This window comes from Myxine glutinosa, chromosome 7 (assembly GCF_964187855.1).
Source record: "Myxine glutinosa chromosome 7, kmMyxGlut1.1, whole genome shotgun sequence".
Taxonomy (NCBI): domain Eukaryota; kingdom Metazoa; phylum Chordata; class Myxini; order Myxiniformes; family Myxinidae; genus Myxine; species Myxine glutinosa.
In genome coordinates this window covers 87937868-87963252 of record NC_136267.1, presented here as the reverse complement: position 1 = coordinate 87963252, position 25385 = coordinate 87937868, and the positions used below count along the sequence as shown (strand labels likewise).

At 46.9% G+C, this 25385-nt stretch overlaps 1 protein-coding gene across 3 annotated transcripts in view; it reads left to right on the top strand.

Moving 5' to 3' along the window:
* The first annotated feature begins 2618 nt into the window (after nucleotides 1-2618).
* The window catches only part of LOC137431389 (mitogen-activated protein kinase kinase kinase 20), a 56799-nt gene continuing 34032 nt past the window's right edge, over nucleotides 2619-25385 (top strand). Inside the window, exons 1-5 of one of the 3 annotated variants that reach the window (XM_078781971.1) lie at nucleotides 2619-2980; nucleotides 3125-3408; nucleotides 12760-12847; nucleotides 24653-24754; nucleotides 25292-25357. In XM_078781971.1, coding sequence (XP_078638097.1) covers nucleotides 3229-3408; nucleotides 12760-12847; nucleotides 24653-24754; nucleotides 25292-25357 — 436 coding nt within the window. In that variant the 5' untranslated portion in view covers nucleotides 2619-2980; nucleotides 3125-3228. Of the gene's footprint in view, nucleotides 3052-3124; nucleotides 3409-12759; nucleotides 12848-24652; nucleotides 24755-25291; nucleotides 25358-25385 lie in introns of all 3 variants that reach the window. The other 2 variants (XM_078781970.1, XM_078781973.1) reach the window with 2 other exon arrangements.

Sequence of the window (25385 nt, the reverse complement as noted above, 5' to 3'; positions counted from 1 at the left end):
TTAGATTTTGGGAGCAATCGGGTCAAAGGTCAAGGTCAAGGTCACGAAAAGGTCAAAATCGTATTTTTACCATAGCGCGGTCAATTTTTATCCAATTGGCATGCAACTAATGCCAAAATGTTCAGAATTCAATGCCCGATCTTGTGATATACGACATGACCCAGTGAAGACATTACCCTTGTTAGCGGTTGGGGGTCAAAGGTCAGGGGGGTCACGACCTTGCAAAATGTGCGTTTTTTGTCATAACTCGGTCAATTCATATCCGATTTGCATGAAATCAGCACCAAACTGTTCACTGTTCTGTTCCCTACACTCCCATGCCAAGTACAGAACAGTAGCTGCGGCGAAGGTATGCGCTCTACCGAGTGCCCGTTCTAGTTTCGTCTGTGTCTGTTTGTTTGTTTTTTACATTAATGTTAGCTCTTACTTGTATACAAGCCTCGATCTTGTAAACAAAAAAAAGAAAAGGTGGGAAGCACGGGGATTTGCAATGACGAGCGTACGACTTCGCTCTAGTTTTTATCTCACCTGGAACGAAGTTCAGGGGAGCTTATTCGATGGCGCGTTGTCCGTCCGTCAGTCCATAAACACTCGAGACTTATTCTCCGAAACCGCTGATGGGATTTCGACCAAATTTGGCACAAGTTATATTTGTTGTGTTTTGACTAAAGTTTGTTCACGGCATTTAAAAAAATCGGGGTATAAGGGAGTTTACCGAGGTCAAAGTGGGTCCAGGTTTTATCCCCCAAAATAGGAATTTGCTTTTTCCTCTAAAACTACACACACTTTCGATGAAACTTCACCACAACCTTAATCACCCATGATGTACCAAAGTTTGTTCACTGCATTAAAAAATTGGGGTCTGAGGAGGTATACAGGGTTGGGGGAGTTGCCCCCCAAAATAGGTATTTTATTGTTTGTTTAAAGTCATGAATCTGTCAGTGTGATTCTACATACTGCTCTGTCTTCGAGCAACCATTGAAATTGGTTTAAAATACCTTTAGTCGGTGCAGTATACTGCTTATTCCACCAGGTGAGCGCCAGGGGTATTGCCCCTATGTTTATTTACATCGATCTAAAGATCATGGAGGAGCTTGTACACATTTAAGACAGACGTCAGTGGACATCACTGTTTTTACATTATGAGGATATTAGTTGCCAATGGGAGAAACACCGATGGTGTTTGGGATTTGAACCTGAGTCTCTTTGCAACGTGAGCTAAGGGTTCAGCGGCTAAAGCATTTGTGTTGCATTTCTGAACACTCAAACATGCTGCTCTGTGGTTGAGGAAAGGATGTATTCCACGTGTGGGTGTTCAGTCGCTTGCACCACCACGACATTGTGGATCGACTTACCACGTGCCTTGTGGTGCCCCCATCATGCCTACCTGGCATAGATCCCGTCCACCTTGCTTGGCCTTGTGCTGTCATGTACGTGCCGTGTGAATTCATTTCCATTCTTTTGATGACCAAGTAGTGGGTCCTGTCACCTTGAGGTACAGAAGTGCACGTACTTTTTTTCTTTTTTTTTGTATACAAGATCGAGGCTCGTGTAAGAGCTAACATTAATCACAAAAAGACAAACTGACACATAAAACATATGGTAAAGGGAGCGGGAGACAAGATGGGAAGAGAGAGGGAAGAACACAAGTACAACATTAGAGGGCAGGGACATCGGGAGATCTCTGGGAGGGAGAGGGCTTGGGGGGAGGAGTACTGCTTTGTTTATCGACTCCTTGTTTTAAAAATATTTCTTTTTCTTTCGGAGTTTAAAGCTCATGGAAGAGCTCCTTTTGTTTGTTTTTGTGATTTAAACGTCCCAAGATGAATTTCCTTCCTTCCTTCCTTACATCCACTGTTAACTTTTGATCAAGTGCAATACTTACGTTTCAGGCTTGCTAAAGATCTCAGAACTTTTTTGGTGACTCGCTCCATGCTTGTTGGACCATCATGGGTCTTGTGCCCACTCTCCAAAGTTTATTATACCGCTGTTTGTTTTTAAGGGCACGGAATGACATTTGTCGCTGAGACTCCATCGGACCAGGCCGAAAGCCACCATTATCCACCCTTTGCTTTTATTGTGAAAACAAAGCATCTCTGTGGTAACAAAGCGGCTCTTTAAACACATGGTGGACACAGAAAAAGTCTGAGGCTTGTAAGGAAGTTTTTTTTTGTTGTTTTTTTTACTTTTAACTCATTCATTTTTTTAAACTTTTTTAACAACTTTTTTTGTACTTTTAACATTTTAAAATTCTTTAACATTTAAGTCATTCGTTAAAAAAAATTTTTTAAACTGGTTCATCGATTTCATGAAGTACTTTAGAACGTAATAGACGAAATGGGTACAGAACTGCTGATCACTCCGTCCCAAGGGCTGGTCTCAGACAAGGTGCCCACGGTTTACCTGCGAAGGACGATGCAAGTTTTGTTGTTTGTGCAAAGTTTAAATTACACTTTTTGAGAAATCGTGCATTCATCTCACAACATCTGGAAGCACATGAGGAAATGGAAACGAGGAATTACCTCTGAACCCTACCCTCCTTGCAAAGTTCCATCACTGTATCTCCATTAGCAAGAAGGTTCTGAGAGTGCGCTATTAATACTCTCCGTGACATCATAGTTTTCCTAAAAAAGATAGGGTTGCTCCATCTCTCCACATTGCTTGTGGTACCAGTTGGGATTTGCTCTCAAATCATCTTTCATAAAGCCGAAGTCATCTAACCTACTGTACCGTATGTGTTTTGTAAAATGGATGTCTAATCCTGAGTGATTACCCCCATTCCTTCTCCCCTCTAATTCGTTTTAAACAAAACTACACCCAAAACCACCCTGCCCCTCACCACACGGCTTAGGGTTGGCAGGCCTGGACATTGCCAGCATTCCATTGCTGTGAGGGTACAGAGGCGGTCCTTATTCACCCATCGTCGTTTGGGGCAGAGCTTCGCAGCCTAAAGGTCTCATTCGGTTGCGAAGAAAGCCGAGTAAGGCCTTCAGGATTTCTAGGTCAACTCTCGGCTGTGATATCATCACTTGGTTTTAACAGCGTGTCAAGGTGGTGTTACTCGAGGGGTGTGGAGTGAATTCTGGTGTCATCACCCCCTATTTCAATATCCCGTGCTCCACAGATCGACGCGTCAGGATGACCTAATCGTCTTCCTGCGAGTACGTTTTGGTTCTTCTGGTCTACTTCGGACACGGAGACAGGTTAGAAACCCTGTGGGACCGATTCATGGATGAGCGTAGCCAAGGTGGGACAGAGGCAATGCACTCTGTGATGAAGATCTCCCTGCATGACCTGGAGGTGCACGAGATGTGCGGTGGTGGAAGCTTTGGCAGCGTGTACCGCGCAACCTGGAAACCACGTGCTCTGACTGTTGCGTTCAAGAAGCTTCTCAGCATTGGCCGCGAGGTAAGGACAACTGAACTACCGTATTTAACATCTGCTGCACCAATCCTCAACAATTGTGGAGGTGCTGCACCAACCCTCAACAATTGTGGAGGTGCTGCACCAACCCTCAACAATTGTGGAGGTGCTGCACCAACCCTCAACAATTGTGGAGGTGCTGCACCAACCCTCAACAATTGTGGAGGTGCTGCACCAACCCTCAACAATTGTAGAGGTTTCATTATGGCATAATTATTTATTTATTTTTCTGCTCAGGGCTGGTCATTGTAGGGACGAAAAAGTTTGGTTTGGTTTGGTCACTGACTCAGAATTTCCCTTCCTTTGATTAATGACAAGGTGTAACTTGTTTTTCTTTCTTTGTATCCTTCTCCTTTCGCTCCCTCCTCTGTCTTTTTCTCTCCTACCCTACTATACGTGTCTCCCAGCCTGATTGGGTGACGTTAAGACAGAATTAAGGTCGGGGGACCTACCGTTTGGAGAGGTTCTGGGATTGAAGGTTGAAACGTCGATGATGGACCATTCCCAGCTCGTAATCTGGATAGTTGTTTAATCAAGCACTCCCGAAGCTGAAGTGGGTGCGTACCCTCGTGACTGTAACGAATACCTGGGCAGGAATGGACGTAAGGTGGCGAGGATGCTCGAGGATAAGGACAAGACCTCAACGTGGAACCATAAGTGTCATGGGGTCATGTTTGTGAAAACTGGACATGGACATGAAAACTAAAGAAGGAGGAAGGAGTCTCTTTATTTAACAATAAACACCATGTAGAGCAAGTTGTTTAGACAGAGTCAATTCATTTGATAAATCATTAGTGACCGTGAAAGGTGTTGCAGGGTTCATCATCCGCAGTGAAATGTTATTGTTACACGTTCCAGAATTTTCCAGCAGTACAAACACTGATGTAGAGCGGGATGAACAATGAAACGTACAACCTCTTGGAGAATGGAATGAACAAGCCTGCATGGCCAGAGAAGGTTCACACGTGGTAGTTTGGGCCCGAAAAGGGGAGGCAGTTTGCCCCCTTAATGGATGCTGCTTGGTGTAGACTAGACTGCAGATGTATCGAAATCTAGATGTTGTAAAGGTTAAAGGTCATACTTGCTTTGCACGTTATCGATCACCTTCGATGTTTTGTTATGTCGAGGCTATAAGCGGGTAATGGGGGCCTTCCCCTGGGGTTAGATAATCGCGATGTCATGGAGGTCCAGGAAACACCTCCAGAGGCCAGAACACGTGACTTTGTTGTTGTCTATGTCGCTCGAGTTGCTGCAACCACACGGAGACGAAAGCAGTGTCACCTGCGATAAAAGACTATCTGCGCATCGTCTTTCGTATGCAACACATGCCTGTGGGTACCATCATTTTCTGGGGGCGCAGCTGTGCCGCTGATGCAGTGCCCCCTTGGCGGCTCAATAAAATAATTTTAGGAGTGTAGGGGCAAGGGGGGGGATTTGGAGGGGAGGGGCAAGGGGGGAGTTTATGAGGGGAGGGGCAAGGGGGGAGTTTAGGAGTGTAGGTGCAAGGGGGGGGAATTGGATGGGAGGGGCAAGAGGGGAGTTTAGAAAGTGGATGATTAATGAAAGACGAACATTGATAACAAATTGGGTTTGTTGTGATTTTCAAGTTAGCAATCCGATTCAGAATGATGGAGGAGGGATGGAATGAATGTGAATTTAGACCATGTAGTGAGGGAGACGTATAAGATATTTAATTTCTTTTTTTTGAAGTGGATTGAGTTGGAGAGGAAATTGAGAAAAGCCTTTTAAATAGGTAGAAAAACAGCGTGTTGTAATATACCACTGAATAAAACACAGAAGGGGAAAGGTTAAACATATTTAAATAATATTTAAACAGAACTGTGAACAATCTTATATGCACAAAATACCAACGGGGGGAGAGCCGAGAGGGACCACCACGAGTCACGTGAACAGGGCAAACGGTGGATGGCAAGGAGATAATGGGGGCGGGGCGAACAGCACACCTGGACAGAAAATACAGGATGAGACAACAGTACACGTGGAGAAAGGAAAAGAAATGTTTTTGGTTTTTTTTTTTTGGGATGTTTTTTTTTTTGGGGGGGGGGGGGTGGGGATTTAGAACGTTAGACAGAGTATTATGGTCGGGGTAGAAGGGAAAAACTAAGAGCCAAGCAAAACACGCTAAAGTTAACAAAACACCGACGGGGGTACAACTACAAGGCCACACACGAGGAGCAGAACACGATTAATTAATTACGAGTTACAGGAAATTCAAACCAAAACTAACTATAATCAAACAATATCACATGGACGATAAAATAACGAGTTGAAATTTGACAATCTATCTGGGGAAATGGGGGAGAAACACGTGGTCGAAGAACGAACGAACGAATAAGAATGAATAAACGAATGAGCACAGAGAAGGTAGTCTTTTTTTTTCTTTTTTCTTTTTTTGAGTTGAGATTTACATAAGGAAGTAGGCTATGGGGTGAAAAGACTGGGAAAACAGAGAACGAAAGTTATTGGATCACAAACGACGGACCGCTGAGAGAAAAACAAAGCCTCAAGGTTGTACAGTGTACACTGTACAAGGCCTCAAGACACGACACGAATTAACACAATTTTCAATACAGGTATGAAAGATTTGCACCGAAAATCTTCGTCGGGACAATATACGTACATACACCATAAAATAAATACAGTTATAACGAAAATACAAATGGGAACAATTACTTAACTTCGATTTCGATGGATAGCGTGTAGAGCTGCGAATAAACGAACCCTCGCCAGCAAGACCGGAAACGGAAGTCCAAGCAGTGTAGTCCATGCTGCTTATATAGAAGTTATATTATATCACCTTTATCTATCAATATTGTTGAAATGAAGATCAAATAGCTGTATGTTGAAATATGTTGAAAAGGTCAAAACTTTACATGGGGTGTGCTTACTTTTTCACGTGACTGTACATAGGCCTACATACATACATACATAGCGAACCATATACGTTTGCTCTATTATAATAAGATTATAATAAGATACTGTAGCGGTTCCCGCTGAATGTACACAATCGCCTTGCACCTGCCAGGACGCTGCCAGGACGCGGCCAGGGCGCGATCGCCATGCCGGGCTCGTCCGGACGGGCCCAGACGCGCCTCTCCTGGGCATGCCCGGACTCGCTGTTCCCGGGCACGCCCGAACCTCCCGGGCACGCCCGGTCTCGTCTTTCCCGGGCATGCCCGCTCTCGCCTTTCCAGTGCTCGCCCAGAGCGCCCGGGCATGCCCAGCCTCGACTTGCCAGGCTGCGTCCAGGACGCCCGGGCATGTCCAGACTCACCTTTCCAGGGCTCGCCCAGAGCGTCCGGGCATGCCCGCTCTCGCCTTTCCAGGGCTCGCCCAGAGCGCTCGGGCACGCCCAGCCTCGACTTGCCAGGCCGCGTCCAGGACGCCCGGGCATGTCCAGACTCGCCTTTCCAGGACTCGCCCTTGACACCCGGGCATGCCCGGTCTCGGTTTTCCCGGGCAAACGCCCCGGCATAAATGTGTATATATACACAAAGAATTAAGTTAAGCACCCCTACACAAAGAATTAAGTTAAGCACCCCCTAATCCTGTCCTGAACCTGAACCCCCTCGAGCACGTTTGGGACATGTTGGGACGACAAATTGCGAAGATGGTCCCTCCAATAGCCAATCTGGATGAATTGGAACGTGCATTACATCGGGAATGGAACAACCTGCCACAGCAACGCATACGACGGCTTACAGGGTCTATGAGACGTAGGGTTGAGTCAGTGATCCGATCACGTGGGTCCTACACACGTTATGGACGCAAAGATCGCTAGAGGTCTTCTCAGAACAATGACTGTACGTTAGAAAACATAAACGTCATCCACACTGTCCGTGATGGACCTATAGCTCCATACTTAAATTGAGGTGAAAATATGCCTAAAATTCCCAAAAAATTTCACCTTAAATTATTCAGAATAAAATATTGAAAACGGCATGATTGTTATGTTTTTATGTGACCATAATATCACTTCTCCAGAAAATATAGCAATATCATGGGTATATTACACTGTTTTGACGACAACAAACTTGTAATGTGCGAGGTTGTAAAAAAACGGGGGGGGTGCTTAACTTAATTCTTTGTGTATATATTGCTGCCCGATAAACGGGCTTGTCAGAATACCTGAGCTGTTTTGTTTCAATAAAGCAACTCGGACGAATTCCGTCTTTGGTCACGTCAATTCTTTCGACTCGTGTTGGAGCGCAGCTCCTTCACTGGTGACCTACTGACATGGACACGGCAGTGACTCTTAAACTGCCTACCTTCTGGGAGGCTCACGCGGCTGTTTGGTTCGCCCAGGCGGACTCCCAGTTCGCCCTGCGAGGCATCACCGCGGAAGACACCCGCTTCCACCACGTCGTGGCAGCGCTCGGTTCCACCACCGCGGCCCACGCCCTGAGCCTCCTCGAGCACCCGCCGGCTGCTGACAAGTATGACGCGCTGAAGACGCTCCTCCTCGACGCTTTCGCCCTCTCACCGGCGGCACGCACACGGCGCCTGCTCGACCTGCCCGAGCTCGGCGACACGCGCCCGTCCGAGCGCATGGACTATATGCTCTCGTTGCTCGGTGAGCACTCTCTGGATTTACTGTTCCGCGAGCTGTTCCTTCGCCAGCTGCCTCACCCGGTACGCCTCGCCCTGGCTGGCACGTCGATCACCGATCCCCGCGCCCTCGCCAGGGAAGCCGATAAGATCTCCTCGGCGGGCCAACACATCGGCGCGGCTACCTGGAGCCTGGCGCCGTCCGAGGCGACGCCCACGATGCCTGAGCGCCCTGCGCGGTTGGAGGCCGAACTGCCGGTGCAACTGGCGGCCGCCACGCCGCGCCGACCGCTTCCGACACGACGGCCGGGGCCTCCACCTGACCAGGCGTGGTGTTATTACCATGCCAGGTTCGGACACAAAGCTCGGACGTGCCGACCCCCGTGCACTTTCGGCAAGTCGGGAAACGGCCGGGCCGGCGTTCATTCCCAGCCATGAGCGCCGGCCACTCGGGCAACATGCTTTTTATTTGGGACAAAGCGTCCGGGCGGCGTTTCCTTTGTGACACCGGCGCCCAACTGAGCGTCATACCCGCCTCCGAGCAGGACAGGCGGGACGCCGTTTGCGGCCCCTCTTTGGTCGCTGCTAATGGCTCGGCCATACGCACTTTCGGCCCGCGCGACATCACCCTCTGCTTCGGCAGCCAGCGCTTTCAGTGGACCTTTGTGACCGCCTGCGTCCCCATGGCTTTGCTGGGTGCCGACTTCCTCTGCGCGCACGGGCTGCTGGTCGACGTCAAACGACGTCGCCTTGTCAACGCCGAGACCTTCAGCTCCCTGGCGTGCACGATGAGCAGCTCCGCGCCGACCTAACTGGCGTGCGCCCTCCCAACGGCGAACGAGTTCGCTCGCCTGCTCGTGGAATTCCCGGCCCTCACGCGGCCGACGTTTTCGGCCGTCGCAGTGCGGCATGGGATCGAGCACCACATACCCACTACGGGCCCGCCGGTCTACGCCAGGGCCCGCCGCCTCGACCCGGCCAAGCTCGCCATGGCAAAGGCCGAGTTCAACGCGTTGGAGCACCTCGGCATCGTGCGGCGCTCCAATAGCGCGTGGGCCTCACCACTGCACATCGTGCCAAACCCGGGGGGCGGATGGCGCCCGTGTGGCGACTACCGCCGCCTCAACGACGCTACCACCCCCGACAGGTACCCGATCCTGCACATCCAGGACTTTTCCACCCGTTTGGCGGAACGGGTCATATTTTCCAAAATTGACCTGATACGGGGATACCACCAGGTACCTGTCTGGGTGGCCGACGTCCCGAAGACGGCCGTCATCATGCCGTTCGGCCTGTTCGAATTTTTGAGGATGCCGTTTGGCCTCAAGAACGCGGCCCAGGCATTCCAGCGCTTAATGGACGGCGTGCTGCGCGACCTGCCATTTCTTTTCGTCTATCTGGACGACATCCTCATCGCCAGCACGTCCCGCGCTGAGCACCTCCTCCACCTCCGAACGCTGTTCGGTCGCCTCAGTGAGCACGGCTTAATTGTCAACCCGGCCAAATGCCACTTCGGCACGACGACCGTTGACTTTTTGGGCCACCGCATCACCAAGACCGGGGCCGTGCCGCTGCCGACCAAGGTCGAGGCCATCACCACGTTCCCACGTCCCTGTTCCATCAAGGCCCTACAAGAGTTCCTCGGCATGGTGAGTTTTTATCACCGATTCGTGCCCCGCGCTGCTCAGCTCATGCGGCCCCTTTACGAGGCCCTCCGGGGCAAGCCGGCCAAGCATGACATAGTTTGGTCCGCGGCCATGGACACGGCCTTCGCGAGCGCAAAACGGGCCCTCGCCGACGCAACGCTGCTGGCTCACCCGGTGCTCAACACGCCCATCGCCCTCACTACGGACGCCTCCAACTACGCGGTGGGCGCCGTCCATGAGCAATGGGTGGACGGGGTTTGGCAGCCACTCGCATTTTTCAGCCGGCAACTGCGGCCGAATGAGATAAAATACAGCAGGTTCGACCGCGAGCTGCTCGGTCTATTCCTGGCCGTTCGCCATTTCCGACACCTCCTGGAGGGCCGCCCGTTCACGGCTTTCGTCGACCACAAGCCGTTGGTCTACGTAATGGCCAAAGTCACGGAGCCGTGGTCGGCCCGCCAGCAGCGCCACCTCTCCGCTGTGTCGGAATTCACCACGGACATCCGGCACGTCGCCGGCAAAGACAACGCCGTGGGCGACTGTCTTTCTCCGGCCAGCGCGAACGCGGTCCACCTCGGCGTGGACTTCGCGCTCATGGCGGCCGACCAGACCACCGACACCTTGGTGCAGGCCCTCCGGGCGGCGGACACGGGCCTCCGCCTGGCCGACATCCCCTTCGCGGGCACCGTCCTGCTCTGCGATGTCTCCCAGGGCCAGCCTCGCCCCATCGTGCCCGTTTCCTGGCAGCGCCGCATCTTCGCCTCTATCCACGGCCTTTCTCACCCGGGCCGGAAAGCTTCTCAGAAGCTGGTGTCGGCGCGTTTCGTCTGGCACGGCCTTCGACGGAACGTCCGCGACTGGGCCAACGCCTGCACGGCCTGCCAGCGGGCCAAGGTCCACCGCCACACCCAGGCCCCGCTGGCACCTTTCACCGTGCCTGCACGGCGTTTCGACCACGTCCACGTGGACCTGGTGGGTCCCCTGCCCCCATCGCGGGGGTTCACCCACCTGCTCACCATGGTGGACAGGACCACCAGGTGGCCGGAGGCCGTGCCCCTCACCTCCACCACCACCGCCGACGTGGCGCAGGCGTTCATCGCCACCTGGGCCGCGCGCTTCGGCGCACCGGCGGACATCTCGTCCGACCGCGGCCCACAGTTCACGTCCGAACTTTGGGGCGCGGTCGCCCACTCGTTGGGGGTCACGCTGCACCGCACCACGGCCTACCACCCCCAAGCCAACGGGTTGTGCGAGCGGTTTCACTGCTCCATGAAGGCCGCACTCATGGCTGGCCTTCAGGACGACGGTTGGACCGACCGGCTGCCGTGGGTCCTTTTGGGCCTCCGCACGGCCCCCAAGGAGGACCTCCGGGCGTCCGCCGCCGAGCTCGTCTACGGCCACCTGCTCCGCGTCCCGGGCGAGTTCGTGCCCGACACTACCAGTCCCTGGTCAGCCGCACACCAGCGCTCGGACCTCCAGGAGGTCGCCTGACGATTTGCCCCCGTGCCAATGTCCCGCCATGGTGGCCCCAAGTCCTACGTCCCCCCAGCGCTTCGCACAGCGGAGTACGTCTTTGTGCATCATGATGCGCACCGGGGGCCACTCCGGCCGCCGTACGACGGGCCCTTCCGGGTCCTGCGACGGGGCGACAAGTCCTTCGTCATCGACGTCGGCGGCCGGTCGGACCGGATCTCTGTGGACCGCCTCAAACCGGCGCACGTGGACGTCGGCCGACCACCATGGTTGGCCCTTCTTCCGCGGCGAGGCCGCCCCCCGTCCACAGTTCCCCCCGCTCGACCACCCACCACCAGATCAGACCCCCACCCCCCCACGACCCTCCAGGGGTCGCTTTGGCCGGGTCATCCGGACCCCCCTTAAATTGACCCTGCCGGTGCAGGTCGATTCTGGAGGGGCGTGTGTAGCGGTTCCTGCTGAATGTACACAATCGCCTTGCACCTGCCAGGACGCGGCCAGGGCGCGATCGCCATGCCGGGCTCGTCCGGACGGGCCCAGACGCGCCTCTCCTGGGCATGCCCGGACTCGCTGTTCCCGGGCACGCCCGAACCTCCCGGGCACGTCCGGTCTCGTCTTTCCCGGGCATGCCCGCTCTCGCCTTTCCAGGGCTCGCCCAGAGCGCCCGGGCACGCCCAGCCTCGACTTGCCAGGCCGCGTCCAGGACGCCCGGGCATGTCCAGACTCGCCTTTCCAGGGCTCGCCCAGAGCGTCCGGGCATGCCCGCTCTCGCCTTTCCAGGGCTCGCCCAGAGCGCTCGGGCACGCCCAGCCTCGACTTGCCAGGCCGCGTCCAGGACGCCCGGGCATGTCCAGACTCGCCTTTCCAGGACTCGCCCTTGACACCCGGGCATGCCCGGTCTCGGTTTTCCCGGGCAAACGCCCCGGCATAAATGTGTATATATATTGCTGCCCGATAAACGGGCTTGTCAGAATACCTGAGCTGTTTTGTTTCAATAAAGCAACTCGGACGAATTCCGTCTTTGGTCGCGTCAATTCTTTTGACTCGCGTTGGAGCGCAGCTCCTTCAATACCATCTAGTTTGTAATTTGTTCAGGGTCCCTGCGATGGCTCCCCTGCTCGTCACAAAGGACACTGTGGGATCTTCAACGTCCATCCGAGGGACGGCGCACTCATTGATGAATCCATAACCCAGCACGTGAAACATCAAGATGACAGTTTATAGCTCGGTCAGGATTCGAACCCAGGCTAGAGAGCTCAGAGGCAAATGTATAACGTCCACCGAGTAATACAGAAGGGACACCGTGATTCACATCAATCCGAAGAACAACACACACTCGTCACGAAACCAACTCCCTGCTTATGAAATACCAATCCCACAGTTTATAGTCGGGTGGGAACGAACAGGTGAACTTTAATATCCTGCTGATCATATCTGTTACCATGTATGTAGATGGTGTGAAGGTGCAGGTAGTAAACTGTTGTGTTAACACTGATGTGCCTGAGAGACGAAGATAAACGTGTTTATTACAGAAATGCTAGTTTATCAAATCAAATATTTTATTTACTGGTCATCATCATTCTTCATGTGAAATTACTATTATTATTGCAATATTACTGTCATTATTACTTTTGTAAATTCATTGCAGGCAGAAGTACTGAGCGTTCTCAGTCATAAGAACATCATCAAGTTTTATGGAGCTGTGATGGAACACTCAAACTTCGGGATCGTTACAGGTACCGCATTGAACATGGACAGGAAAATTGTACTGCAAAGCCACCACCATGCCACAACAATCTCTGCAACATATCGACCACACCACAACAATCTCTGCAACATATCGACCACACCACAACAATCTCTACAACATATCGACCACACCACAACAATCTCTGCAACATATCGACCACACCACAACAATCTCGACAACACAGCCACCATTCCACAACAACCTCCACAACATAGTCACCATACCACAACAATCTCTACAATCATAGCCACCATACCACAACAACCTCCACAACATGGTAGTGCAAAATGTACGCATGGTAGTGCACACTGTACACATGGTAGTGCACACTGTACACATGGTAGTACATACTGTACACATGGTAACACACATGGAAGTGCACCCTGTACACATGGTAGTACATACTGTACACATGGTAACACACATGGAAGTGCACACTGTACACATGGTAGTGCATACTGTGCACATGGCAGCACACATGGCAGTGCACACTGTACACATGGTAGTACATACTGTACACATGGTAACACACATGGAAGTGCACCCTGTACACATAGTAGTGCACACTGCACACATGGTAGTGCATACTGTGCACATGGCAGCACACATGGTAGTGCACACTGTACACATGGTAGTGCACACTGTACACATGGTAGTGCACACTGTACACATGGTAGTACATACTGTACACATGGTAACACACATGGAAGTGCACCCTGTACACATGGTAGTGCACAATGTACACATAATAGTGCATACTGTGCACATGGCAGCACACATGGCAGTGCACACTGTACGCATGTGAATGCACACTGTATACAAGGCGGTGCACACTGTACACATGATAGTGCATACTGTACACATGGTAGCACACGTGGTAGTGCACACTGTACACACGGTAGTGCACACTGTACACATGGTAGTGCACACTGCACACATGGTAGTGCACATTGTACACATGGTAGTGCATACTGTACACATGACACTCCACACTGTACAAATGGTAGTGCACACTGCACCCATGGTAGTGCACACTGTACACATGGTAGTGCATACTGTACACGTGGCAGCACACATGGTAGTGCACACTATACACATGGTAGTGCACACTGCACACATGGCAGCGCACACTGTATGCATGGTAGTGTAAACTGTACACATGGTGGTACACATGGTAGTGCATATTGTAGGCATGACAACACACATGAGAGTGCACACTGTATGCATGGGGGCTGCACACTGTACACATGGTACTGCACAATGTACACATGGTAGTTCATACTGCACACATGGTAGGTTGCACACTGTACACATAGTAGTGCACACTGTACACATGGTAGTTGACATGGTAGTGCACACTGTACACATGGTAGTGTACACTGTGCACATGGTAGTGCATACTGTACACATGGCAGCGCACACTACACACGGTAGTGCACACTGTACACACGGTAGTGCACACTGTACACATGGCAGCACACATACTACTTCCCACTGTACACATGGTACTGCACTATGCACACATGGTAGTGTACACTGTACACATGGTAGTACACAGGGTAGTGTACACTGTACACTTAGTAGTGCATACTGTACACATGGGAGTACACATGGTAGTGTACACTGTACACATGATAGTGCATACTGTACACATGGTAGTGCACACTGTACACATGGTAGTGCACACTGCACACATGGTAGTGCACACTGTACACATGGTAGTGCATACTGTAGGCCTACACATGGTAGTACACATTGCAGTGCACACTGTATACATGGGTGCGGGGATACCGGTACCATGCTAAGCTAATGACGGTCGTTTCATCCATGTTTTTGTGTGCAGGATATTAAAGTTAGATAGCGTTTTATTTTTCGTTTAAAGTGATAATTATTTACCACACTAAAGGTACAAAGAAGGCAGAGGTATTGTATTAATCGTGTACGGTATCCAACATGTAGGCTTGGGCCTAGTCTGGTAGGGTTGCGAGAGGGGTCGACACGCGTGAACCCCTGCCTCTTCCTCTCGCACGCACACCTTACGGGCCAGGTCCACAGGAGGTCGTTGTTATCGCTCCATTAGCATCGATTTAACTCGACGGTATGTGATTAACTTTACAAGCAACCGGGAAGTGCACCATGGTGAGTAAAGGGAGTGGGGTCTTGACCACTTGCAGGAAGTATATCGACAGTTTAGAATGAATGACTGGAAGTAATGTTAATGTAGTTTCACATGAATAAAGACACTAAGAGATATTATTGCACGTTTTGTGAATAGCATAAGTACAAGAGGGGTACCTTGTGGATCAATAAACCCAGTGGAGTCGGATGGTGTAAGACACAAACCTCAACCACTTTTGTACAACATACTGAACATTTGTGATTTGAAATTGTCCGTTGACCGACATCCAGAGAGTCCTGGACGTTCAAGATGCTGAACGAGTAACCAAGAGTGACGAGGTGATAAAGGGTGGGGGTAAGGGGAGGTCTTGCCCCACCCTGATGTACATGGGATTTGGATTTGAGGTTATGGGACCATTATGAAAAACAATTGTTTGTCTGTCCCCAGATAGTCCATGCAGTGGCAGCAATGTAAGAGGTTGTACTTACTGGTTTTGGGTAAACCTATCACATTGTTTAACATGAGGGACTGGATATTAGAGATACTTTGATGTACAAATCTGAGGCTCATGAAAGAACAAAACAACAGGGGTGAGGGGGTTAAATTGATGAACACAAATTGGTATTTTTTTTGAGGGGGGTGGGGGCGGGAGGAAGGTGGTAGGTGAGGAAAAGAAAGACAAAGATGAGGGGACAGGGGGAGTTAGCAAAGACAATGATACGTTGTGCTCTAAGACAACACACACACTACCAGAACGCCACTCAGTAGAGCACATACTCCCGCCGTGGGTCAAGTTGGAATAGTACGATTTCACAAAAGTTTGAGGGAGTAGTTCAGTGACAACACAGGACAAGACAACACAAGACAGACACTGCACAGATATATATTTAGAATATATAGAAGATAATGTTAAAAAAAAAACAAGGCAATTTCACTTACATTTCGGATTCAGCGTTCAATTCTATATAAGTGAGTGTGTTTTGAGGCATGTGTGGCTTCAAATAAAATTGTAAGCCAGAAAAAACGTTCGTTTCATTCCTTAGGGATACAACATGTAAAACTGGCCCAAACGCCAAAACAAAACTCGCTCATTTTAAGTCATACAAGCTAATGCGACCACTCATTCTTCTGGGAAGAATCCCGTGCACATGCTTGTCACACTTATAACTCACCTAAGTCTTTATAAGTTCATCAAATACTGACACCGCGATTGACATTCGCTGAGGTAAATGTTGATATCTCTTCTGAGGTTAAGAAAAGGTTTTAAAGCATTATACGTATCAAACGATACATTTTATGAAACGGGGAAACCGACTACACACTTTGGTGGTTTTAAAATGACAGAATATGTCTTTATTAGAAGAAAAAAAAAAGAACCTTGAAGACGACGCAGCTAACAAAATACACCGCTCTAACGCATAACCACGAGTTTAAACTACATTTATAACAAATATGAAAACTAATTTCATATCACAATGTTAAATATAGAATATATAGAAGATAATGTTTAAAAAAAATGAGCCCTATCTTCCGATGGTAAACAATCCTTCAAAAAATTCCTGGATCCGGAATAATATCCTGAGCTTCACCAAAAACTAATCAATCCTTCCTTATCCCAAGGGCAATCATCCCACCAACTTTCATCCAAATCCGTTCAGAACTTTTCCAGATATCTTGTTCACAAACACATGCACACACACACACACACACACACACACACACACACACACACACACACACACACACATACAGTCACGTGAAAAAGTAAGTACACCCCATGTAAAGTTTTGACTTTTTCAACATATTTCAACATACAGCTATTTGATCTTCATTTCAACAATATTGAGAGATAAAGGTGATATAATATAACAAATATCATGAATCATTTACATTTTGTAGTCCATTGTATAATTTAAACATACATATATGCAAATTTCGCATGTGGAAAAAGTGTGTGTGTGTGTGTGTGTGTGTGTGTGTGTGTGTGTGTGTGTGTGTGTGTGTGTGTGTGAATAAAAGAGAGATAGAATTGTGAGGAACAGAAATGAAAAAACGAGATGTGTGTGTGTGTGTGTGTGTGTGTGTGTGTGTGTGTGTGTGTGTTTGTGCGCGTATAAAAGAGAGAGATAGAATTGTGAGGAACAGAAATGAAAAAACGAGATGTGTGTGTGTGTGTGTGTGTGTGTGTGTGTGTGTGTGTGTGTGTGTGTGTGTGTGTGTGTGTGTGTGTGTGCGTACGTGCGTGCGTGTGTATAAAAGAGAGAGATAGAATTGTGAGGAACAGAAATGAAAAAACGATGTGTGTGTGTGTGTGTGTGTGTGTGTGTGTGTGTGTGTGTGTGTGTGTGTGTGTGTGTGTGTGTGAATAAGAAAGACAGAATTGTGAGGAACAGAAATGAAAAAACGAGATGTGTGTGACCCACTCCCATCCCCGTGTGCATGTGTGACCCACTCCCCCCCCCCCCCCATGTGTATGACCCACTCCTCCGTGTGTGTGTGTGTGTGTGTGTGTGTGTGTGTGTGTGACCCACTCCCCCAGGTGTGTGTGTGTGACCCACTCCCCTGTGGGTGATCCACTCCCTGGTGCAGTGTGCGTGATGTGGGAGGGATGGGGGCGGGAAGGGAGAGGATTTGAGCTCTTGAAGTCACATTTTACATGCGATGTAATCACACATTTCAAACTGTATTTCCCATGTGCACGCACATGCATTCACATGTTATCAGAAGTAAATACATTGTGTAGATTACATAATTTGTGGACAAATTGCTTGTAACCATTTTGTAAAACTGAATGTGCAGCATCTAAATGAAGATGTCCAAATGTCACATACATCCACGCCCGTGAGATTCCCACGGGTGACCCCACAAGTACATATATACTGCACATGTATTTATATATACTAGGGCATTGCCCGTACGTGGGTGCCCGTTCCTTGCCAAAAAAAAAAAAAAACGCTACCCGTACGCTCTACCCCGCCCGTACGCCCGTAAACAAAAAAAACAACGCTCTTCGCTTCCGCCCTTCGCTCTGACTGAATTGGGAGAAATAATGCGCATAAGAAATCGAATTACGTACCGTAATGGCGGTCAGCTCGTAACGCGCTCAGCTCCGCTCGTCTCACATCGGCCACGCCTACGCAACAAAGCGTTCTGTGATTGGCTGCCGGAAAGCGTGCTGCCGGACAGTCTTCACTGTCCGGAAGTTCGCAAATCGCAGTTACGATGAATCGTTTTAATTTAATCGCAGTTTGAAATCGTTTTAAAACATAGTTTAACGGCAACATAGTTTTCCAACGTGAAATAAATGAATACGCTGTCAAATGTGCCGTCCGAGGCAGAGTCTGATCGCCACGTTCGGCACACGTGATAGCTCGCTGCTCTCTGATTGGTTGAATCGTTTTTTGGACATAGCTCGGTAAGTAATTGTCCGATTAATATGAAACCTTGAAAAGGCACATCCTCGGGTCCCCAGCAATATACCTGGCAAGTTTCAAGTATATCGGACCCGTGGTTGTCGAGAAACAGCGGTCACAGACACACAGACACACAGACACACAGACACACAGACACACAGACACACAGACACACAGACACACAGACACACAGACACACAGAGATTACTGGAATTATAGATAGATATGTGCAGTGTCTGTCCTGTGTTATGTTGTCACTGAACTTTCCCTCAAACTACTGTGAAATCGTACCAAACTTTTGTAATGTACCTATCTTTTTTTTTTTGAAGAAAAAATGATTTTTTTTTCAACTTGGATCTTCAACTTCATTTGTCTATAAAAAATATTATATCACATATATTACAAATACATTTGTGCAAAATCAATGTTTGTATCAACATTGATGTAAAAATTGTAAATCATGACAACACAGCAACTCAAGTACAGTCATTATCCGCAGTTGAAATAAACCTGTCCCTCTGCAGCGAAGCGTGGTGAGGTGAGCTCTCCCCCCCTCCCCCCACCCCATATATACAGTCTACTTAAGGGTAATTTAAATGGGTTCCAAATGGTGATTCTAATGGGTTATTCTAAAGGGTTTGGTTTGTTTCTAGGCTTTGCCTATTTCATATTAAAAATGGCAAACTGGAACCACTTCCTTCAGATACAGTTGCGATTTTTTTTGGCTTTATTTGCCATGCTGTATATCAAGGTATTTTTTTTACCACAGGCTTCTGCTGGTAATTACCTAATGTAAATAATTAATTAATCAATTAATGTAAATTAGTACTGTATTGACATTTTTTAATGAGATGGTTCAAATCATGGTGTCATCATTCTGGAATGATCCAGAGGGTTTGGATTATTTACAGTTGGACACCTGTTCATTGGCTCCAATTACTTGTTGCTTCTGGCTTCATCGTGAGTTATTTATAGATCCAATAGGGTTAGCATGCAGGAAGGTCGGGGGTGGTTGGGTGGGTTTTATAGAGGAGTGAGATGTGAAGCAATAAATCATGGAAATAATAGAGAAAAGGAAAATCAAATCTGTTTAGGAATTTATATTTATTACTTTTGCAAAAATGGCAATTTGTCTCATCCTCTTGCCCCCACCCCCCTCAACCCCACTACCCCCATATATTCCAGGCCTACCTTTTACTTCTTCTATCCTTTCTTAATCCTTGTCCCCATTTTTATTCTCTTATTTCACCGCTTCCTCCATCCATCCATACTTAAGAATAGATGGATGACACCTTTGTCGATAAATTGGGCCAGGACTCCTGTTTAATTAATTGCTAGTTTAACTTAACTTGTTAATAATAGATAATTATTTAACAAATAACTGGGAAGAACGCTAAAGTGGTACTGATTCACCAAAAAGGAGATATGATGGACCTAAACAATTATTATATATAAGGTACGTCCTATATCCGACTTTCATCCCATATTCTGATGCTTATGTTCTCATATAATTCTCATATTCTCATACATCTCAAATTTCTCATATTCTGGATGAAAGGACGTAGTAATAGGACCAGGGGACATAAACTTGTGAGAAAAATAAGAGGACAGTTGAGATAGTAGCAAGGCAAGGATCTTTCACTCAGAGAGTAGTTACCTTCGCCACCGAAGATGGACGGAGGTTATGTTTTCACCCCTGCTTGTTTGTCTGTCTGTCTGCTTGTGATCAGGATATCTAAAAATCTAAGGACGAATTCGGACGAAACTTCATGGCCAGATTTGATATCTGACAAGGACGAATCAATTCGATTTTGGTGAGGATGCAGATCCGGATCTGGACACGAAAAAATTTTAAGTGCTTCTTCACCATTGAGAAATAGGGCCAAAGACGATATACACCCTGATATTTCAAAACTTTGTGGATGGATTTAGACGGAACTTAGTGGACAGGTTGGGTGTGTTACAAGAACGAATTGATTTGATTTTGGTGAAGATCCTGATCCGGATCCGACCTATCAGTGGGATACAAAACATAAATTGTTCAGCCTGGTGGAGGAATGCGCTCTACCGAGTGCCGTTCCTAGTTAGAGCATGGAATGGTCGCTCTGGAAAGGTAGTGGCAGCAGAAACAGTAGATAAGTTTAAATTGGAATTAGATAGATACCTCGAAGCATTGGATATAGAAGGGATACAGAGAGAGCGTCTTGTCAAGGGATGGTGTGTGCTTGTTGTTGTATATTCTTCACCCTAAAATCCCCCCACCCCCCAAAAAATGTATTAAAAGCATTCTTTACAACGATACATGGTATTCATAGAATACTTTCCCCGTGGAGTCGCCTTGGTGCGAGCCAACTCTTCTGTTCTTTAAAAGTTTTTTTTAATTTAATTTGATCCAATATGGCTGCCAGACCATGTGACCAATGACGTGATAAATTTAAATTCTCCAATATATTCTCCAGCCTGGTGTTGGCTTAGCGGTTAGGGTGCCGGCTTGGGATCCTAGGATCCTGGGTTTGAATCCTGGTCGATCGCTGAATTAACGCCAGGGGGGTTGACTCAGCCTGTCATCCTTCCGAGGTCGGCAAATTGAGTACCAGCTTGCTGGGATGAATGATCCCGGTGTGTACCCCGATTTAGAATCGGTACACCGTATCCCTGCGTATCCCTGTAAGAGCGTGACCAAGGGTTGGCGTCAGGAAGGGCATCCGGCCATAAAAACATTGCCTCAAACAGGGAACCATGATTGTCATGGGGCCCGCAAGGCAAACCCCCGCTCCAGCGGGGAAAATGGCCTTAAAACGATCATTCATTCATTCATTCATTCAATATAATTGTTGCGCAGATCACGCTCAAGAAATTTCATAACTGATCGGACTAAGCGTTGTATTTGTCGAATTGTGACGTTATAATGAAGGCACCAATTACGTCATCGTTAACAACACTTATTCCCCATTCGGAGTTCTTTACAATGAGCCACGTTTCAATTATTTCATGGAGTGGTTTTAGAGATATGGAGGTCCGAAGTTTTTGGGTTTTTCCAAGACGGTGCCCATGTGACCAAGACGTCATAATTATCAATAAAAAAATTATATACAGATAGACGCATACAATGGTGAACATATCGTGTCAATCGCACCATCGGTTGCCAAGACAATGATTAAATGAATTTAAACAAGATGGCGACCTATCACGTGACTTATGACGTCATAATTATCACTAAAATCCTTCATGAGTAGACGCATACTACGGTGGAAATTTCGTGTCAATCGGACTAGCGGTTGCAGAGAAAATGGATTTTAAAAATGCAGACACGTACGTACGGCGAACTATGTACGAACTCAACGGATCGCTTCGCTAGTGCAGAGTAATAATTAAATATCTATATTTCTCCATTTTACTTTTTAACACCTTTATGACATACCTGAGCATGCCACACTGTTTAACGGATTTATTACCTCCGCCACTAAAGGTGGATGGAGGTTATGTTTTCACCCGTGTCTGTCTGTCCGTTTGTGAACAAAATATCTCAAAAAGTTGCGGACGGATTCAGACGAAATTTGGCAGATATGTAGCGTATGTGACGAGGACGAAATGATTCGATTTTGGTGAAAATCCGGATCCGGCTAATATAATTTTTAAAGTGATTCTTCACCATTGAGAGATAGGGCCAAAAACGATACATAGCAATATATCTCAAAAAGTTATTGACGGATTTGGACGAAACTTAGTGGACCGGTTGGGTGTCTGACAAGGAAGAATCGATTCAATTTTTATGAAGATCTGAATATGGATTCGGATATGAGAAGTATTTAATTTTTAAAGTGATTCTTCACCATTGGGAGATTGGGCCAAAAACGATACATTGCAGGATATCTCAAAAAGTTATGGACGGATTTGGACTAAACTTAGTGGACCGGTTGGGTGTCTGACAAGGAAGAATCGATTCAATTTTTATGAAGATCTGAATATGGATTCGGATATGAGAATTATTTAATTTTTAAAGTGATTCTTCACCATTGGGAGATTGGGCCAAAAACGATACATTGCAGGATATCTCAAAAAGTTATGGATGGATTTGGACGAAACTTGTTGGACAGGTTGTGTGTGTGACCACGAAGAATTGATTCAATTTTGGTGAAGATTCGGATCCAGCTAATCGAATTTTTAAAGTGATTCTTCACCATTGAGTGATATGGCCAACCAGGTGGAGGTATGCTCTCCACTGAGTGCCATTCTAGGTTAATCTGGTGTTCGGGTGGTGCAGGCATGATGGGCCGAATGTCCTCCACCTGCGCCTAATTTATTTGTTATTCCTTGTTGTTCTGCATTATTATACAATGGCCTTAAATTGCATTGGATAGAAAAGGATGGGCAATGTGGCCCTGCATTAAACTAAAGAGGGTCAAGTCAAGTCAACCAATTGTTCTGATTGTTTTAATTATATTATTGAGCAACCGAAGGGAGAAGCCCCCAGCAAACAGGTGGAACTTCTTCTCTTGGCCCCACAGCAGGTATGCAAGATCACATCCCCGATAAATTTCCGGGTTCGTGGATGAGTTCCTCAAACAAGGGGGATGAGGTGTGGTTTGGGGGTCATTTAAAAGTTTTCTTTTTAAATTAATTCTTGAAACTTCATTGTTATTCAAGGTCTTTGTAAACTTTGTTTCAGGTTTTTTTTGTAATCACATTAATAACTCTTTGGCCATTGTGTGCAATTTACTTAGTAATTGTTGAAGCTTTTTGATGTTGTTTTTTGTTTTTATTTGAAATTATTATTTTTATGACCTCCAAAGTCATTCACGGTGGTGTTGTAGTTTGCGCACAGCCGAACTGGTCCCATTAAATCCACCATTCCGCTCACCTGCAATTTGGACTTACCTGCAAACAAGACCACAACCTGCTGCTCACATCCACCTTTTGGACACCTGCCCTGAGGCTATCCGGTTCCCTTTCCCTACATATTCGTTCTCTCCACATCCGTCTTTTAAAATCTGCACCAAATGTCATCTTGTTGGCCCTGCCTTCTACAAAACTTCAATTTTGTTTGTAATTCACTCATTAAGCTTTGTGCATAGTTTTGTGTTTGTAATTGCTTTATTACCCATTCATTGTAAGTAGTTTAGCCTAGAGGTATGCACACTTTCCTCTGAGCTGCCGAAGCTAGATTGTAATCCCGACCCAGCTAAACACTTCCACCCTGGCGTTTCGCATGCAGGGCGAGTCATCAGTGTGTGTGTGCCCTCCCTCCGATCTGAACGATAATCCGGTTGCCCATCGGCCGGCACCAGTTTGTGTGTCCTTCGTGAAGAATGAAGAGTAGGCGAGCTATCGCTGGTACCATAGAGCCTGGGCTCCCAGGAAATGATGCAACCAGCAGCTGTGCTGCACATGAAATAATAAAATAATTAACCATTGTGTGTGTGTGTGTGTGTGTGTGTGTGTGTGTGTGTGTGTGTGTGTGTGTGTGTGTGTGTGTGTGTGTGTGTGTGTGTGTGTGTGTGTGTTTATCTTGGGATCTGATTGGAAATCATACATAATTAGTTAGTATTAAATATAATTAGTTAATAGTTAATAATAATAATAGATTAATTAATTAATAATTGATAATAATAGTTAATAATAAATTCGTTAATAGTTTGTTTATCTTGGGATCTGATTGGAAATCACACATAATTAGTTAGTATTAAATATAATTAGTTAATAGTTAATAATAATAATAATTGATTAATTAATAAATAATTGATAATAATAGTTAATAATAAATTAGTTAATAGTTTGTTTATCTTGGGATCTGATTGGAAATCACACATAATTAGTTAGGATTAAATATAATTAGTTGATAGTTAATAATAATTGATTAATTAATTGATAATAATAGTTTGAGTGATTAATGTGAATTTGAGTGAATTAATGAGTGAATTACAAACAAAAGTTAATAATTATATAATTAGTTATAAATAGTTAATAGTTACTAATACCAAATTAATAATTAATACTAATTAATAATAGTTAATATTAAAGAGTTAATAATTTGCTAATTAGTTATAATTAGTATATTTAGTTAAATTTGTGAAACCATGTTTGTGTGTGCTATTCAGTAATCAAAAATCGAATAGTCGTAAAGATGTGAATACTTTGTAAATAACTTACAATATTCAAGATCTTTGCTAAGTTAGTAAAGGCTCATTGAAGTGCTTCACCGTGTTGGCGTATGTGGTATGCCTGTGTTGGTGTTGGTGTTGTGTGCGTTGGCATGCAGAGTTCACACCTTGTGGATCTCTATATGATTTCCTGGAGAGCGAGGAAAGCAACGATCTCAATTTTGAGGACATCCTCACCTGGGCGATGGACATTGCCAAGGGTCAGTGAGAAAGCACAGAAGAGCACACACACGCACACACACACACACACACACACACACACACACACACACACACACACACACACACACCTGCACATATGAACTCACACACCTGAACTCACGCACTCATACACTGATACCTTAAGCAAGGTCACTACTGTTATTTATTCTATTTTTATTTATTTATTTATTAGCCTTGCTCCTCCTGCCCTCACCTTTCCACCCTGCACCTCCAGGTCACGTGTTTTGCCAAAATCACTGTCCTTGTTACCCTTCCCATCTCTAAAGTCAACATTCATTCACAGCACTCTTTTTCACCTGCGGAACCATTTCCTGAGTGCGTTGTCCCACGTTCAATTCCCTCCAGGATTACCTTTGTCCGTTTTCTCCATTGCCCCCATTATCCTGATCGTTCATGAGGCTCGATACCTCATACCTGTATATAATGATGGTGTTCAAGGTGACGTGGATTGGTGTGAACACTGTGATTGCTCGTTGTTTGTGCAGTGATTTTGTGAGTTTGTGTGTGACGCGTAGGCATGAATTACCTGCACACCGAAGCACCTGTCACCGTCATTCACCGCGACCTGAAATCCCGAAATGGTGAGATTGGTTCAAATGAAATTCCTGA